The 19,818-nt window shown below is 38.4% G+C and overlaps 1 protein-coding gene across 2 annotated transcripts; it reads left to right on the top strand.

The window, feature by feature from the left end:
* The first annotated feature begins 399 nt into the window (after positions 1–399).
* On the top strand, positions 400–14,233 carry LOC149838386 (OBERON-like protein). Of its 2 annotated transcripts, none has more exons than XM_090006566.1 (3): positions 400–547; positions 745–1,990; positions 13,081–14,233. In XM_090006566.1, exons 2-3 carry the CDS (start codon positions 808–810, stop codon positions 13,707–13,709), a joined length of 1,812 nt encoding a protein of 603 aa, XP_089862692.1. In that variant the 5' UTR covers positions 400–547; positions 745–807; the 3' UTR covers positions 13,710–14,233. The 2 variants fall into 2 exon arrangements, with proteins under 2 accessions (XP_089862692.1, XP_089862693.1); XM_090006567.1 differs by having other exon boundaries at positions 404–547; positions 763–1,990; positions 13,081–13,960.
* The last annotated feature ends 5,585 nt before the right edge of the window (positions 14,234–19,818 follow it).

The raw sequence follows: 19,818 nt of genomic DNA, 5'->3' as shown, positions 1-19,818 counted from the left end.
ACCGAAACTAACCCGGACAGGTTCCACGCGTCGAAGTCTATCACTTTAATTGGACCACGCTGGCACCGAAACTCACAACTTCCAGATGACTAAAATACCCTGTTTCGGAGTGATATTTAAGACACCACCCTCTGGTCCATAAATGATAATAGTACCCCTCATAAATGGGTTGGAATTTGGTTGTATGCTCCGACACGGCAGCCTAGGCGCATCTATGAGCTGCAACAGAACCTATTTTCGTAATTTCGTCTCCAAGTACCGGAGTCCAGACCGCTTTGACTAATGACGGCGATGTGCCACGTCAACGCGCAATGAGAACTCGGCAGATGAGGATGGGGCCCATACGGCGACCGGTTTAGCCGGTCACCACCAAACTTTTAGACCCCAAAGTAAGACGACAGACGACTCCACAACGAAGAAGGTCGGAAGCAACGTATGAGTCTCAAATATCCGGAAATTTTTTAAAAAATCCAGAAAACAAAACTAAAATGATAAAAAGCGAGAAATCCTCCGTCGTCCGTGACGCGCCGGTGAAACTCTCTCTCTGGTGAGTAGAAAATTTTTTTTTTTCTGGTTTTTCTAGGGTTAGGTTGCGTTTTTTTAGTCAAAAATCGGATTTTTGATGCCGAGATCTCGTTTGTAGTGCTAGGATTTTGTGATCTCTCTATGGAATGTGGATTTTATTTTGTTTTGATCCTGTTTTTCTTTAATTTCGGAGTTCTTGGGTTAATTCTGTGAGGTTAGGGTTGTTTCTTGTTGCAGGGAGAGACTTGGATGAGAAGGAGGTGAGGAGGATTTCTTACGGCAATGGGAACGTCGTCCGGCGCTAGCTTTCAGCCTCAGATGGCTGCCCCGCGGAGGCCGGGGGGCCTTCAGACCTCGCTCTCGCTCGTCTCCTCTGAAGCCGGCTCGGCCGATCTGCTGGCGCCGGCGTCGAACTCGGATCCCGGTCAGGACTCTCCGACGGAGAGCGCGAGCTCGCGGGAGACCTGGTCCGCGCACAACAACCAGGGGGATGTGGCTGCCGCCTGCGGCAGCGGCGGCGGCGGCATGGAGCTCTCCTCCGGTGGGAAACGGGCGCCGAAGAAGGAGAAAGAGGGCGTCGAGGAGGGGAGCAACTACCGGGTTGCGGACCAGGCTGTCATCCGGCGGGTGGCTAACTCGGACAGGCTTTCGCTCAGGGACGTTGCACGGGAGCAGGTGGAGGTGGTTTCCGAGAGGATGCAGGCGATGTCCGAGGAGCTCCTGGAGGAGCTCAAGGGCGAGCTCCGCTCAATCCTCGAGGGCTCCGGGGGGCCGCAGCACCGGGAGGAGTTCCTTCTCCTGCAGAAGCTCGTCCAGGGGCGACCGGACCTCACGCCGAAGTCTCTGGTTCGGGCGCACAGGGCACAATTGGAGATTCTGGTCTCGATCAACACCGGAATCCAGGCGTTCCTTCACCCAAACATCAACATGTCACAGTCGTTCCTGATTGAGATCTTCGCCTACAAGCGGTGTCGCAACATCGCGTGCCAGAACACGCTTCCGGGCGATGACTGCACCTGCGAGATCTGCGCCACCAGGAAGGGCTTCTGCAATGTCTGTATGTGTGTGATCTGTAGCAAGTTCGATTTCGACGTGAACACCTGCAGGTGGATTGGGTGTGATTCGTGCTCGCATTGGACACATACTGATTGCGCCATCCGAGTGGGGCAGATCAGCATGGGGCCGTGCTGGAAGGCGGGGTCCTCGGAGATGTTGTTCAGGTGCCAAGCTTGTAACAGGACGTCCGAGTTGTTGGGGTGGGTGAAGGATGTGTTCCAGCATTGTGCACCCCGGTGGGACCGCGAAGCGCTGATGAAAGAACTTGATGCAGTGAGCCGTATCTTCAGGGGGAGTGAAGACCCGAAGGGACGGAAGCTGTTCTGGAAGTGTGAGGATCTTCTGGACAAGTTGAAGAATGGGGCTTCGGAGTCTACTGTGTTCAAAGTGATGTTGCTCTTCTTTGAAGGTAGTGCTTGATACAATTTCAAATTTATTTTTTGCTTAATGGTTTTCTTTCTAAAATACTTTTGGATAATTGTATTGCTTGTATGTTACTACTAGTAGTATCAAAACCAAAATCTGCTTAACTTAAAAAGGAGACAAATACAAATCATAGGATTCATTCTTATGAGTGCAGTACATAATAGAGGGTTGATGCTTTGTTTTGGAAGGATGAATGATGAATCGCTCCCCAAAAGAAATCTATTGATTCTATCCAAATTGGATTTTGCGTTGATCCAGATTGCATGGCAACTGGATTGGTCCAGAATGTGACTTTTTGAAGATCTTGGCAGGAATAGGCTCATGATCGCACACCTTCAGCTGATTCATCGGTTGGAGGGATAAACCTGTGGCTCTTTCCATGTATATGTGTTACCAATGTTGATGAACCTTATTTGTCTGTTTGTGGATTTTTTTGTTCTTTGTGTTGATGTTTACGATATTTTGATTTATCCAGTTGAGGTGCTTGGCATTAGCACAGACTTTTTTTAACATGATTATGGTTTGATATGTGGGTTATATGTTCTATGTTAACATGCACAAGCTTTTGAGGTTGGTTCTTGTGGCTTAAGATTTAAATGAGGCACAGTTCTTTAGTGAATTCAGAAAAAAAGAAAAAAAGAAAAAAAGAAAAAAGAAAGTCTCTCTATTGGAATTTGATCCCATCTGGAGGTTTTTGGCAATTGCTTGGCCAACTATGCTCTCAGGTTCTTAAAGTTTAAATCAGGCATCTAGTAGAAATATGTCTAGATCCGTATGTGCATACAATATGTAGTCAAAGTGAGCTTATGCATTTACAATGCCAACATTGCCTAGGTCAAGACTGACTCTGCATCAAAAGTGATATGAGTGTGCCTGGACAAAATCCATAAAGAGTCCCTCCAATCATTGCTTACAACCAATCTTGTAAGTATCGTACCGTATCATATTGTATGATATGGTACAATATGTATCATTACTATGGACAAAAGCGATATCATGTTGTATCGTACGATACACCAACTGGCTGAAACTTGTGTTTTATTTTTGGGTTTTAAAGACCTCTTGAGGGTCTATTTTGTCATTTGTGTAGAGGCCATTAGAGAGGTATCCATGTACCCTAGGAATCGTGAGAGCGATTTGGGGGGCTAATCTATGTGCAATGAGAGGACTTTTGCAGTAAGAGTGCATTTCCACCATTTTCTCACTCAAGGAAGTAGGTTAAGGTAAAAAAAATTATTGTGAGTAAAATTATAAAACTATCATTAAAAAATCCGTAGAAATTAAGAATTTATATCAAGTTAAAAATCAGGCTCCACACTCCAACAAAGATGACATTAGATGATCTGACATGACAATGGGGCACTCAAGTAATGACTGAAAACCAATCGAAAATTGAGTGCAACTATTGCCATAATATTTTTGTTTATGTAATATGAAAGTATGAGTCTTGTGTCATGTTCTTAATTGCAAGACATCTAATATTTTGCATTGTTCTTGTGAGATAATTGATATTTGATGATGTCTTATGAAGCTCATAGAGACATAAATGTTTCATATGTGATTTTATGGTTGTATTTTGTGCAATTCATCATTGTTTCATGTAATATGAATTTTCTAGAATTTTTGCTATTTTTTCTGATTTTTCATTACTTTTTTTCGATTTTTTTTATTAAAAAGTTATGATTGTTTTAGATACGATATGATACAGTACGGATCTTATTTTCTGCCCGATCGATATGAGTAATGATACAATACTTACAACCTTGCTTACAACAATAAAAAGATGAGTTCTTTACTAAAATATTGCCACTTGAACAAGATTTGAGAGAAAGGTGTTTAACCTTGAAACGTATGTTTGCTGCAAGCCCAAGGCACTCTGCATGTATTATTGTATACTACTATTAAGGAATGAAAATAAGCAAAAAAAAAAAATCAGTGGGGAAAAGGGTGGCTTTGGAGCACAAGTGGGGTGAGGAGTTTTTCTGTCTCTTAGGCATGAAGGTGCATAAAATCCTTAGTTGCAATAAATTTAGATTGAACTGGAAAATTCCATCTATTATCGAGTTCATTGGCATAAAACCCTAGGTCCCCCTTGCCCACCCGGGGTACACCTAGTTTTGGCCTCACGACAAAGGGTTCTTGCTTTTGGGTTTCAATCTCATGGTAGTGCTGCTAACTTGGTGACATTCACAAGTCACCCCTGCCAGATGAGTAGAGCTCTCATGGGCTATCGGCTATCCTCAGAAATATTCTTTACATTTTTTGTTTTGAGCCATTGTTTAGTAGTTTTCCTATTATCTTTATTTATATTGTTTTAGCATGATTTCTGATCTATTATCAAGTGCAAGTTTTCTTGTGTCCTTTCCCCCCTATATTTAGGAGGTAGTTATGGACATTTTGGTTGAGTAGGTAGTGAGCTTTTTATAGAGCTACAAGCAAGTCATTTTTGCCCCTAGAAAGGTGAAGGATTTGCCTTTAGTTTATTTGAAGGGTCTAGAAGAGGGGAATCCTGCTTTATGTACTTAATGTAACAAGATGGTTAAGAGGAAAGATTACTCAAAAAGTACTTTACAGGTGTACATCAAATGCAAATTCATGGTGATATTTGTTTTTCTTTTTGGAAAAAATTGGTGGTAATAATTGCTTGTAAATTAAACTGATCATCGAAAACTATGTTCAAGATAGATCTCAGGAAGAGGGCATCAATATGATGATAGAAATGATATTTTATTGTTGGGTCATTTCCAAAGAGTGGAAGCCAGTTTAAGAAATTGTTTTTGGTATTAGAAAACAATGGCAAAAGATGCTGAAGGATATTTACTTTAGCATGACATCTCAAAGAAAGGGAACAAATATGCACATAGTTTCCACTGTTGTACAATGCAGGTTGTGGTTCAGCTACTGCCTGAAAGCTGGTAATTGTAAAGAGAGGTAAGGCACCTTCACGCACGAACAAAGTGTCCACCAACAAGTCCAAAGTGCACAAGCACAAATGCCACTAAGGGCACAATTGCAAATGCTACAAAAGAGCACAATCGCAAATGCCACCAAGGGCACACACAAGGAAAAATATAAAAAATAATATTTTATTGGATCACAATATGCAAGAAGCATTGCTTACAAAGATGGGTTTCAACTTTCAACCCCTTTTATATACAAGTGAAAGGGCTCATACAGCCATTGGGGCTTGTCCAACAACTATAATTGTACCACAGTCAACTCTATGTTGACTGGTCAAAACTGAAAAGAAAGAAAAAAAAAATACAAAACAAACATATACAATATATATATATATATATATATATATATATATATATATATATATATATATATATATATATATATATATATATATATATATATATGGGGAATCTGGAATTTGTAAACCAGCAAAATATGTAAAGTAGTATGAACCGAGATTTTCATAGTTTTTTTTTTACAAATCTAACCTTGCAGATGCATTCAGCGTGGTCCATTTGCTTGGAATCGACTATTGGATTATCGTAATTGGATCAAGAAATGTGATTTTGTATGCCTGAATATTTATGAAAATTTTAAGCCGTTGGTTTTCAAGCCTTAAAAGATCCTTCTTATACATTGTAATCAGATGATCTAAGAGTTTGTTTCTATAAAACCAGGCATCGAGATCACATCCGTACCATGAAATTTTAGAAAAAAATAAAAAAAACCTATGAAAATCTCGGTGCATACCAATTTACATATTTTGCTGGTTTATATATTCCAATTACCCTACGTATATGTATATACATATATAGCACGTATATATACATATACATATATCATATACATACATTATATATATGTATATACATTTTAACACTCCCCTCAAACTTACAGTAGGATAATCAAAAGTTTGCTTAGGAAAAAGTGAAATCTAGGAGCAACGAGAGGTTTGGTGAAGAATTCTGTCAACTGGTACTCTGATGTAACGTAGAGCAGATCAATAGTGCCATTTAAGTATTCCTTTCGTACATAGTGATAATCCATCTCGATATGTTTAGTGCGCTCATGAAAGGTTCAGTTGCTGACAATGCAGAAACTTTTATTGTCATAACACATTTATAAGACTCCTGATACTTGAACTCCCATATCGGCCAACAATCTTCTAAGCCAAACTACTTTCATTGTTGTTGTAGTCATTAGCTCGGTATTCAGCTTCAACTCAAGTCAGAGAGACCTTTTGTTGCTTCTTGCACCACCGTGAAATCAAAGATTCACCTAAAAAGACAAAAAAACTCGTAGTTGAGTGTCTGTTATTGGGTTCACCTTCCTAGTCAATATCAGTATAGAAAATTAAATCCAAAGTAGATGAAGCGGACAAGAAAATACCTTGATAACTAGAAGACTTAATATATATAATAATACGCAAAACAATTCCCATATGAACAAAAGTAGGAACATGCTGAAATTGACTAGTTGTGTGTACATGTGTTGTATCAGGTCTAGTAATCAAAAGATAAGAAAGTGCTCCGATAAGTTGTTTATAAAGAGTTAAATCTACAAGTGGTTTTCCGTCATCAATTCTCATTTTAGCATTGACTACTTCCAGAGTATTAACTTTCTTATCATTTGTGATTCTAGACCTAGAGACAATATCAAGAACAAATTTAGACTGAAATAACAGTTAACCCTTATGGGAGTAAGCAACTTTAATTCCTAAGAAATATTTAAAAAACCTAAATTAGTCATTTCAAAATATTTTTTAAGAAGTTTTTTAATGTTTTTAACTCCCTGTCTGTTTCCTCCGGTGATTATCATATCGTCCACATAGAGGAGAAAGATAATGATACCTGCATAAAAAATATTAACAAATAAGGATGTCTCAGTCAAGTATTATTGAAATCCAATATCAAACATAACATGACTAAATCTATCATACCAAGTTTTTTGTGCTTGTTTAAGACCATAGAGACTTATTTAGACGAAGAGCTTTCTCCTTATGAATGATTATACCAGGTGGAGCTTTCATAAAAACTTCAATTAAGTTTCTATTAAGAAATGCATTTTTGACATCCATTTTGTATATGAGTCATTTTGTAATAGAAGCTAAAGCTACTAAGGTCTTAACAATGGTCATCCTAGCAATTGAAGCAAAGATTTCTTCATAATCTATGTTCTATCCTTGGGAATATCCCTTGGCAACTAATCTGACTTTGTACCTTTCAAGAGTTCAATCACTCTTGGTTTTCACTTTATATACCCATCTACAACGTATGAGTTTCTTTCCACGTAGGATGTCTTGAATAGTTCAAGTTTTAACATTTTTTAAGGCTTCTAGCTCTATCCTCATGATTTCTATCCACTCGGAGTGTTCTTTGGCTTGAGCATAGGTTGAGGATTATATATATATATATATATGAATGAATTACAACAATATAGGCTTTTTACTTAGGTGAAAAAGAAGCATAGGATACAAAATTTTCAGGTGGTTTTGAAATTCTAGATTGGACTTCAGACTGAGTTTCAGATCCAAAATATCTATCTAATGCACATGGGGGTTTAGGATCCTTTCGCCTAGAATATTGAATACAGTTTTTGTCCTTGTGGGATTGCTCTTCATTATTATTATGAGATTGCTCATTCACCAAATCATCTCTAATCTCATGATCTTCATCAAGATCACATTCATAATTACAATCATCATCAAATTTTGGAATTAAATCCAACAAAAAGGAATATTCAGTTGTTTCCTTAGATTTTTCAAAATAAAAAAACTTGTTTTTCTAAGAATGACATATTTCTTGAAACATATAGTTTTATATTTTTGAAATCAAAACACCTATAACCTTTTTTGTTATCTACATAACCTAAAAAGACAGAAGGTATAACACGAGGGGATAATTTATCATTTTTATTAGTAAAAACAAAATATTTGCATTTAAAGACTCTTAATCTATCATAATCAAGAGTTATTTTAAAAAGTTTTTCAACTGGTGACACATTTTTCAAAGAAGAAGATGACATTCGGTTGATGAGATAAACAATAGTTAAAGCAACCTCAATACAAAAATCTTTTGTTTCTTGGTTTGTTATAAGCAAAGTTCTTGTGGTTTGTATAATGTGTATATGCTTTCTTTCTTCACCCAAACCATTTTGCTAGGTGTGAGGACAAAATCTTTGATATGTGATGACATGTAAATTTAGATAATCTTTGAATTCTTTTTATAAAAATTCTCCTCTTGAATCAGTTCAAAAGATAGAAATATCATTTTCAAATTTATTTTTGACTAAATTGTAAAATATTTGAAAATGTAAGAAAACTTCGTATTTATGTCTAAGTAAATAAACTAAGTATGCCTAGAAAAATCATCAACCAAAATTACATAATAAGCATATCCACCCTTTGATACGACTGGTCCCGAGCCCCATACATCCCAATATATTAACTCAAGAGGTCTAGAAGCAACAAAAGTTCTTTCTAGAAATGGTAATTTCTTCATTTTTTTAAGAATACAATCTTTACAAGTAAAATTTTTAGAATTATAATTTTTTTCAAACTTGGAAAAATATTGAATTTTAGATATATTAGGACTACCAAGTCTTTTATGCCATAAATCCAAGTCAATTTTCTGAACATTATAACAAAAAGTACTCTTGGGTATTTTCAAAAAATCCATGTAATATAGGCCTCCTCTACGGCCTTCCCCAATCAGCTTTCTTGATTGGCGATCTAATTTAGGAATATATCTAACTTTTGGAATAGCAAGCCTTTTTGAGTTTTTAAAAGAACTTTCGAAATTTCCTATTCCTTTAATATCGAGAGATGAATCATTAATAGTAAAAACATTTGACCCACTTGAGTTATTATGACATTCAAATAAAATACTATAATTAAGAGTTATATGAAACAAGGCACCCAAGGCAGCTAAGAAAATTTACCTAGATTGGAAAAATATGAAACATCGACTCCAGTTGATGGAGATGCTCCTTTGAGGAGAGGTTGCAGTGTTTCCACTAGTTGAGCTAGAGACATGCTTCCAATGATTGAATCTTGAGAGGTAGTATTGATGTCATTTGGCTCTTGTGGAGGCCAATTGAAGCAACATTTTTCTCATAAGTCCTTAGTTTGGGGCATCAAGGCTTGATATGTCCTGATTCATGGCAATAATGACAAATAATATTTCTTTTATCATTGTCATTTCCTTGTCTTTCATAGTAGGGTGACTTGTAGGTACGTATGTAACTTTTTGGTATAGAAACGGCTAGCACCAAGTTTTCTTCGCGTTTAGTATTACGCTTTTTAAGCTTATTTTTTTCCATACTCAATTCTTCAATAGTGTCAACAATAGAGAAAACTTTTCCTCTATGAAGGAGAGTCAATTTGGTTGATTCAAATTCGGGTCTCAAGCTATTATTAAATTGATAGAAATGCTTTGCGTCTATTTGCTTTTAGCGAAGCTCAACATTTTCAGGACATTGCCACTTAGGCTCTAGAATAGCCAAATCTTCCCATAGTTTGGACAAGTCTTTGCAATGTTCCCTAATGCTTTTGTCCCCTTTTGTCATGGTTCAAATTTTATCTTGTAAATTGAAAACATGTGCAATATGTTTAAGAAAATACATATTTTTAAGGTATTCCTAAGTCTTATTACTGAGCTCGAATTTTGCATGACTAAAACATTTTTAATGCCCACACTATTGATAAATCAGGACATAATCTTGGCACGTCTCATTATTCACTTTTTCACTTTTTCTCGTAATTAGCTATAACTTTAGTTTTCTTTCCATCGGAAAGAGGTACTTCTTTCTCATTCTCCACTTTAGTAAGGACTAGTTTTGGCTCTGAATCGAACCCATCCATTTATCCCCCATGATCCTTTTCGCCATATTTGATGCTTCATAACAGAAGACCACGTAGCATAGTTAGTGTCATTAAGTTTGATGAGCATTATAGTGACATTATCTTTGTCCTCTATTTTTACAAGAGATAAGAAGGATAGAGAGAAGAAGAGAGAGAAGAAGAGAGAGAAAAAGAGAGATGAAAAGAAGTAGAGAATAGGAAACAAATGGAATACAAGCACTTCACAAATTTGGAGAGGACGCACCACCAAGCAAACACAAAAAAGGATCACACAAACACTTGAGAGAACATCTTCAAATGCACAACCACGATCACATATACTTGAATTTGAATCACCAACAAGCTTTATCACCAAGCTCAGATACCATGTAAAGAGAGGTAACACATGAACAAAGTGTCCACCAACAAGTCCAAAGTGCACAAGCACAAACGCCACTAAGGGCACAAGCACAAATGCTACAAAAGAGCACAATCACAAATGCCACCAAGGGCACACACAAGCAACAATATAAAAAAAATATTTTATTGGATCACAATATGCAAGAAGCGTTGCTTACAAAGAGGGGTTTCAACCCCTTTTTTATACAAGATCAAGGGCTCATAGAGACGATGGAGCTAGTCAGCCCACAGTCAACTTGACTGGTCAAAACTGAAAAGAAAGAAAATAAAAGTAAAAACATACAAAACAAACATACAATAAAAAAAAAATAATAATAATATATACATATATATATATATATATATTTATATTTAACAGTAATGGTATACCATGGAAAGATCATTTGAATTATGGAACAAGCGTGCCCTGGTATGTTAGTCTATGGCTCATAAGCCTTGGCTTGAGTAGAGAACCATATAATTTTCAATAGGTCTCACAAAGAATAACAGAAATAATGAGAAAAAAGAGAATGCCTCACTCTTTTGCTCGCTTGCTCTTTGCTCTCTTTTTTCTTTTCTTTGGATGTGTGTGCATGTGTCGTGTGTGTGCTCAGACTAACAATGCATTTCATTGTGCTGCAACTGGAAGATTATTGATGGTTACCATTATCACTCACTTTGGACTTGTTCTGCTCTCTACTGGATTTGCTGATGTTGGGGGATAATGCGTGGCATTCTAATAGTGAATACTTAGATTAACTAGACAGACGATAATGTATTACAGTTGAGGAAGCTAGCAATAATTGGAGTTCCATAAGTTCACTTTTCCTTTAGGATTTTTTTCTTTTCTTTTGGGTTGTGTGGGCGGTGGGGATTGGGGTGGTTGGGTGGCTATGTCACATAGGTGTGGATGCAGATACGGGTGCGGGTGCAGAGGGTGCGACACGGCAATTTAAAAAAACTTGAGTGTGGGGGTGTGGATATATATATATATATACATGTATATATGTGCATTTATGTATTTATATATATGATATAGATAAAACCGGACTTGGTTAGGGTTAACTGAATCTACTTTTGGATAGAAATGGACATCAGTGTGGTTGACTTGACTTGACACAAAGGAAGCCGTGTCCAGGTGTTGCACCCGCATCGGTGTGGGTGCGATGCGGGTGCATTGCCGTGTTAGAAGAGTCCATGTTACATAGTTGGGTGGTGTTTTTGCACGCTGAGGGAGAGAAAGGAGAAAGGGAAAATATAGAATAAAAATGGCTTAGTGCAAGAAGTTTCTCAGAGTTTTTTGTTCTTTTGTGTGTGTGTGTGTGCTGGAAGGGGGTGGAGGGAGGAGAATTTGATTTGTTTGATATAGGTTCCGACAATGCATTTAACTGTGTGACAACTGGAAGATCATTGATGGATGCTATTGTCACCTGTATTTGCTGATGTTGGAGTATAAGGGTTGAATTCTAGTATTTACAAGGTAAATATTGGTGATTAATTTGATGTGCAGATATGGATTTTTGATGAGAAAGTCGGGGAAAATTTGAGTTTCATGAAATCATTTTCCTCTTTGTTGGCACTGTAGAGAGGAAAATACGCATTCAAAAAGCAAGGCAAGTTATTTTCATAAATGAATAAAAAGAAGCAAGGGTGCAAAGGCGTTAGGTGTAAGCAAGAGCATTACTATGCAAACAAGGGATGATAGCCTTTCTCTACACAGAAATTAATGGAATGCTATAAATTAGGCATTAAACAGATGGTGCTTCAGTTGTGATGAGAACAATAAGTGTAAAAGGTTGCTTGTTGGAGAAAAGATAATGGAATGCTATAGATTGGCCATTGGATGGGGGATGCTTCAGCTGTGATGAGGACAAAGCATAAAAGGTTTCTTGTTGGAAAAAAGGCTGTACCGAATATCATCGGCAGGAGTTGAAATTTCTAATTCTATGTGCTCTAGCACATGGAATATATTGGCCTGACACTGTTTTATAGAAATTTATTGAGAAAAGCAGAGATAAACTAATCTAAAGATGTTTCCATCTATTCCATCTATAGTTATCATGGATGGGTTGTCCTTTTGTAGATTTATGACAGGTCTTTTCTGCATTGATCATGAATGAGCTTCTTGGCATGGATATTTTCTTTTTCCTTTTTGAGAGGTTCAGACTCCATTCTCGTGCTCTGTATCAAGCCACTTGCAAAAGACTAGAGGAAAAAGAAACTTTGGGACTTAAATGGTATTGTTTTAAGGAATATTTTTAAATTTTTTACTGAAAATTATTGATAAAGATTACTCAAATTCTGTTGAAGCACTTCAGGTAATTCTTTTTAAAGTAAAGAATTTGGACACGTAATTCCTAATTTGGACATGAAGCACCTTATTCCTAGCTTGGATACCAAGTAACCTTAATCAATCTTGACGGATCTGGACTCACTCAACTAAAATCGTGCTAATCATATCTATGGGTTTAATTGTTGAATAAAATATGCATCTACGAGTCTTTACTAGATGGTAGTGTATTATCTAGTATGTCAATTATACACACACATGCAAAAGCCAAATTTGGACCGACAGACTGTTTTATTTCCACACTTAAGGTCAAGCAATTTAGATACTCTATTTTTTTTTACCATATGTTGCTGCAGTCGGGACTTGGTTTATTGATTCTCTGAGTGTTTACTTTGGATCATGTCCTTGTTCTTTATGTTTCTGCGTCATTTTTAGTTTATTTTGCTGTTATAGGGCATTCATTATGATTTTTGAGAATGATACTTGTTTATTTCTCCAGCATTGGTGAAGATTTGATTAAGACATAACTTAAGATCAGAACAGTTACCAAATGGGTCACTTACATGAAATGTTATTCCTGCAGAGCTAGAGATTGAAGGGGTGAAGAACCTTGAAGCAGAAGAGGCTGGGCGCTTAATAGCACCCCAGGAGGCTTGTAACCGAATAGCTGAAGTGGTGCAGGAGGCTGTGAAGAAAATGGAGATGGTGGCAGAAGAGAAGAAACGGGCATACAAGAAGGCCAGAATGACGCTGGAAGCATGTGACAAGGAACTAGAAGACAAACACAGAGAAGTGACTGAGCTGCAGATGGAGAGACAGCGGAAGAAGCAGCAAATAGAGGAACTTGAGACCATAATCAGGCTGAAGCAGGCAGAGGCTGACATGTTTCAGATAAAGGCAGCTGAGGCTAGGCGTGAAGCTGAGCAGCTCCAAAGGATTGTGTTGGCAAAATCTGAGAAGGCAGAGGAAGAGTATGCTAGCAGTTATCTGAAGCAGCGACTGAATGAGGCAGAGGCAGAGAAGCGATGCCTATTTGAGAAAATAAGGCTTCAGGAAACCTCAAGACTGTCTGGTGGTGGTGACACTTCTCAGATGCTGATGCTCTGTAAGATACAGGATCTGCTTAAGACAGTATACAATGTGCCCACAAGCAAGGGAGAAGGGCAAAGTGCTGTATCAGCAGACCATCAAGCTCTCGGTTCAGCCCCTTGAAGAGTCTTGGTAAGTAAAGTGTATTAATATTTTAAGCAAAGCAAGCTTTGGTGTTGTTTTAGTAAGGTGGGATGAATGGTTAATGTATTCTCAATAATCTCATCAGAACTCTTGTTTGTTACTCATGCACATTTGAGGAATCTATAGTTCACGTCTTCATTATTCAAAAAATTTGTCAAGCATTAATTGTTGTCTGTTGCGGAAATCTACTTGTGGTTAATTTCTTGTATATTGTTAGTTATTCACATTAGCCAACATGTTACTTGCTGTGGTTATATTTTTAAAGTGCTAGCTGGTATTTTCAAGAATTAAGCACGGCATTATATGATTTTTTTTTCTTGTTAGGCTAGCTGGGGGAATAGCCCTTGTGGGATTCAAATCTGAGACCCTTGGTTATGATAGTGCAACTGCAACCTTACCATCTAGCTTTCGCATTCGACCCCCATTGCATTATATGATTTTTTTGTTAAGAGGAGCTTGGTAAATTTTTCTTCGAGCATGTGATCTATTGCATTTGCTTTTAATTGGACATAAAATCCTACTCTCCAATTCTGTAGCCTGCTAGCTTACAAAAGCTGATTGAAGCTGTGGAAGGCATTACCTAAGTCGGTTTTGTTAGTGTTATATAGTTCTTTGTAGCATCCTAGATTTTTGGTTCCATTGGGGGATCCATTCAACTCTATCAAACAAAATTTAGTTTTAGCTCATAGGTGAGTGCGCACACACATACACACGTATGTGTGCACATTTCACGAACGAATTCTAGACCACCCTGAATGAATAGAAAATGACAGCAGAAGCTTCCAGTTTCTTATTCAACTGAGAATAAGCTAGCAACATGTCGATTACATGGAGATTGGTAAGAACGGAGGACCCTACTAACCTATGTGGTTTAAGCCTATCAGTGAATCAACTGGTGCTTGATTGGGCGGTGGGCGGTTTGGTTTCATGCAATGATTGGAGTGGAAGGAAAAAGTGGTTGTATTCCCAGAAGGGTGCCTTCGCTCTCTTGGCAAAATGCCGTTTCTTTTATGTTATGTATTGGATTGAATGAAGATGAGTTATAATGTATAACACAAACTCACATGTGCACACAGGCCATTGTGCATGCATGCACGAGCTGATGTGGTATTGCACTTGTTTTGTTATCAAGGGTGTGGCACACCGTCCTGCCGAGCGTGTTCTGGATTATCTTGGACATGATTGAGAAACTTTTTTTTTTTTGAGTGCACACACACGCATCTATTGGAACTGTGAAGTAGTTTCCTGGAATTCATGTTAGCAGTAGTCATTTTCATGGTTTGCCACTGGCAGATGAGGCTTTTGCTGATTGATTTTAAGATAAGTTGGAAGCCGTACCAATGGGATGGTATATATATATATATATATATATATATATATATATATATATATATATATATATATATATATATAGTAGTGTGTAGGTGCATGACTACTTCTGAACATGATCAAAATGAACTTGTGCGCGATGGACACTCAGCATCATTGTTTCTGCAAAAAGACTTTTAGTGGAGACAAAAGTCGCCGCTAAAGGTCCTTGACCTGTAGCAGCGACTTTTGTCACCCGCTAAAGGTGCATTTTGAAGTAAACTTGCGTTGAGCATCCATTGCACGTGCGATTGATGCTCAATGCAAGTTTGTTTTGGTCATGTTCGAAAGTGGTCATGCATCTACGCATTTTCCTATGTATAAAGAGAGAGATGGGTACGTACTAAATGAAATGTGCTAAATGGGTTTTTCTGCTCTTTCGGTGTTTTGCAGTTTCAACCTCATAAATGTGTTGGGCATGGTCAATTTACGAGGAATCTACACCTGGATCATGTGTTTTTGATAAAAAAATGATATTTGGAGCCTAAAATATTTACAAAGATTTTGGACCATTGATTTTTTCAACGTTATAAAAAACCCACCCATGTGTCGGAATTGAATACTTCAAGAGTTGATCCCTATAAAATCAAATACATAGATCACATTTGTACGGTCTGAATTTAAAAATAAAATAGAAAAAAACTGAAAAACTCATTTAGCACATACCCATTACTCTCTCTCTCTCTATCTCTCTATCTATCTATATATATATGTGTGTGTGTGTGTGTGTGTGTGTAAATAGGCTCATGAGAATGCAGTTCTCGTCTGCTTTTTATGAAATTAGGAAAGTTTGAAAGTTTCTATCAGATAAGCAACCCAAGACCAGTCAACATGATAACCAAGGCAACATTGTAGCTCATGGTGGCACCTGCACCAATTGAGCTTGTATGAGAAATTGCATTCAAGATTGATGCAAAAGAGTTCTCACTATCCAATGGTGAAGGTGCACTCAAAGGTGAAGATGCTGGGGATATATTGCCAACAAAGGTCGCACCATCCTGGAGGACAGGAATGGGGAAAACAGGTATTGGAATGCTCGCTGGCAGCGCGTGCTGGGTAGTATCATTGTACCGTATCACAGCATCAATCCCATGGCATTTGATCCTACTGCTCTGACAAACATTTGGGGCGACGATCTTTGCATTGTTGATGTAGAAATCATATGGTCCATTGTTGGTGATGTCTACCATAAGGCTGGGGCTGCCTGTGGGAATGAGTGTCCCAGTAGGGAAGTGTAGCATGTTGTTGAAATACTGAGGGGTGGGGATAGAATGGCCTAGTATGAAATCTTGTATGTGGTATGGAGATATCCTGGCATTTGCCAACTCTCTGTCACTGGGAACCAAGAAGGTGATGCCATAGCGTGGTACCACAGTCTGTCTGTTTAGCATCTGCAGGAGCATGATGAATCCGTAGTATGATCTTTCTCGCATGTTGCTGATAGCCGAGTCTAACTCGGTGTAATTTGTAGGGGTCTGCTGAGCTTCAGACAATGTGATGATGTTAAGGAGCAAAAAGAAACTGAGAAGCTTGAGGGCGTCCATGATCTCAAAGTGTTTGGGTTTGCTGTATCAGGGTGAAAGATGGCTGGGAAAAATGAAGGCGTTTGGTGAAGGCAGTGAAGTTGGTAATGGTTAAATGGTTAATAAGGGCCTGCTCTTCATGAGTTTGATGCTTTGCTGCAAAACAATTGCATGATTCATGTAACCGTTTTTTGGTGCAATCAGTCAGGTTTTGTGAAGGTTGGTTAAAAGGAGGTAATGCATGGAAATGATATGGCAAGTACGAAACTTGGTCTATTGCATCCCAACCGTCCTTCCTGGGAATTTGAACAAAAAATAACATGGGATTTGCTGTTTTTTATGATGGTTCTGGGGATGTCAATTGTTCGGATTTGGAACAATTGTCCAAAGAAACCATGGGTTTGGTAGAGTAAGCAACACAAAAGTAATATTTGAATTCAAATTGGGCATCGAGTTTTACATCCAAATAGAATCCTAGTCCAACTGATGTATGGACCTCATTCAAAGGTCTTCCTTTCCATGTAGAAGATCCAAAATTCAACTCTGAAGCCAATTAGGCAAATATTCGATTGGGTGGAACTTAGTAATGCCTACGTTTGGACTGAATCCTACCCGTTTACACTCCTAGATCCTTCTTATTGATGGTAGTTGGGTATGAGAATCATACCATGGAGTAGGGGTGGGTCGGCCAGGCAGCCCGATGGGCCAAGCCGACCCGTCCCGCCATGGGCTGGATTTGGGCCAAGGTTTTAGGCCCAGGCCCATTAGGTACTGGGCCGAAACCCAGCCCATTATATATGTGGGTCAGGCCAGCCCACGGACTACCGCGCCAGCCAGATGGGCCTGAGTTATTTATTATTTTTTAATAATATATATATTTTTTAAAAATTAACTATTGCATAGTAACTATTACTATTTACCTAATTAGTTACATTAATTTTATGAAAACTAAAAAGATAATTAGTTGAGTACATAAAAAATTAGAAACTTGTTAATTACTACTATTTACAATTGGATTTGAGCCGGACCAGACCTGACCTGCTTCACATTGGCCTGTTAGGCCAATGGGCCGGGCCATGTGTTGCTCTTCAAACCTGAGTCCGTTAATAACTGGCTCAAAATTTGGCCCATTAGTAAACGGGCCGGGCCACACTTAAAGCCTGATGGGCTGATATCTAAACGGGCCTGGTCCGGCTTGATGCCCACCCCTACCATGGAGGGGCAGTGCCAATGTGCATGCACTCACACGGAGACGGACACACACACACACACACACACAAGGGGCTGACAAAAGTTTGTGACCTGTGACCTGGCAGTTGACCAGACCCAATCCAAGTCAATATAAGGTCAAGCACGGGTTCAAAGTATTAGATCCTGGGTTAAGTATCTTACCCTAGAACCAACCTGAACTCAGCTAATGCAGAAACCAACCTGACCCAACCCAAGTCAATGTAAGGTCAAGCACGGGTTCAAAATATAGATCCTGGGTCTGATCCAGGGTTAAGTATCATACCCTAGAACCAACCTGAACTCAGCTAATCGAGAAACCAACCTGACCCAACCCGGTATTGAATATAAGGACATGTTTTTTAGTATATTTGTGATTTTATATAAAATATTTAAGACTACATTGTATGAGTTTATTATGTTATATTTTTAAACATTAAAAAGCTAACTACTCTCTAATAATTTAAAGCATAAAGTTTTATTTATTTATTCCTTTTTTTATTTAAATGATAAGCTTTTGCAAGCCATCTGGGTTCGGACATAAGTCAATCGGTCTGAACCTAACTGATTATGCATGAGTTTAAGTCTTCTAAACCCGATGTATTGTTGGTTATGCAGCTCAATTCAACCCGACCTGAACCAGATATGACCCAGCCCAAGTTGACCTGACCCATTGTCAGACCTGTATTCATTCAGAGAGAGAGAGAGAGAGACAGAGATGTTTTCTAAACCCGATGTATTGTTGGTTATGCAGCTCAATTCAACCCGACCTGAACCAGTTATGACCCAGCCTAAGCTGACCTGACCCATTGTCAGACCTGTATTCATTCATTCAGAGAGAGAGAGAGAGAGAGAGAGAGAGAGAGAGAGAGAGAGAGAGAGAGAGAGAGAGAGAGATGTTTATTAAAAATATGTACAAGATATACAAATGCTGTACATAAGGAAACCAATCTGGGGTTGATCTACCCAGTGGCGTTCAGCTTCAACCTCAATGAGAGCCAGCCATGCTAAAGTTCTAGCAACTGCATTGTGTGACTTAGGAACCATATGAGTCCTGACCCGCTTAAACTAAAAAAAAAGTGAAAACAAATAAGCAGAGCCGGACCTGTCAAGAGGCCAATGAGACTTGGGCCTCAGGGCCCCTGGGCCAAAAAAAAATTTAGGGGCCCATTTTTAATAGGGATTCCATTTTTAATGGGAACCAAAAACAGCAAAAAAAAATTTAGGGGCCCCCAAAAAATTAGAGGCGCTGCCCTCGAACTCCTACTATTAATAGGGGACTCAAAAAATTTCGAGGCGCTGCCCCCCAAACTCCTACTATTAATAGGGGGGCTATTTTTAAGGAGCCCATTTTTAATAGGGGCTCAAAAAATTTCGAGGCCCTACCCCAGAACTCTTGCTATTAATAGGGGGCCCATTTTTTCCCTCCACCTCAGGCCCCATAAAACACAGGTACGGCCCTGCAAATAAGGATCCATTAGTCCAGGTAAACCGTAATCACAAATATCACTCATATTTTGGAAATATCATGATTTTAATACAATATTTTAAAAAGCTGTTATTTTGATGTTAAAAACATGTTATTTTCAAAATATTGTTCAAACTCGGGCTCAGATGCCATACTCTATAACGAATCTGGACCCGGTTATTGGTTATTAATCGGACACTACTTCTCTTTCTGAATCTTCCTAAATGGATCTGGAGATGGTCGGATATTTGACCTGAATCCCAACCATTGACATCCCTAGATGGGTTTCATCCATAAAACATATACTGAAATAAGGGCCAACCATTGCCTGCCAATGGTCCCATAATTGCTTTCCAAACTTTTTGACAAAGAAAAAAACAAAATGACAAATCCCATAAGGGACTGTGAAAATGGGCTTCTGATTCAGATGCACTATTCCTTGGTCTTGACTGTTCACAGTTTCCACTTGTGAACATCCTTGTTTTTCTATCCATGACATCAA

This window comes from Nuphar pumila, chromosome 5 (assembly GCF_984573655.1).
Source record: "Nuphar pumila chromosome 5, dmNupPumi1.hap1.1, whole genome shotgun sequence".
Classification (NCBI taxonomy): Eukaryota; Viridiplantae; Streptophyta; class Magnoliopsida; order Nymphaeales; family Nymphaeaceae; genus Nuphar; species Nuphar pumila.
This window is presented reverse-complemented; position numbering and strand designations above follow the sequence as displayed.

Bases quoted from the DNA above. Each gene is read 5' to 3' on its own strand.
- LOC149838386 (XM_090006566.1), top strand. From the start codon at position 808: ATGGGAACGTCGTCCGGCGCTAGCTTTCAGCCTCAGATGGCTGCCCCG. The intron at 1,991-13,080 runs GTAGTGCTTGAT...TTATTCCTGCAG, and splicing joins GATGTTGCTCTTCTTTGAAG to AGCTAGAGATTGAAGGGGTG.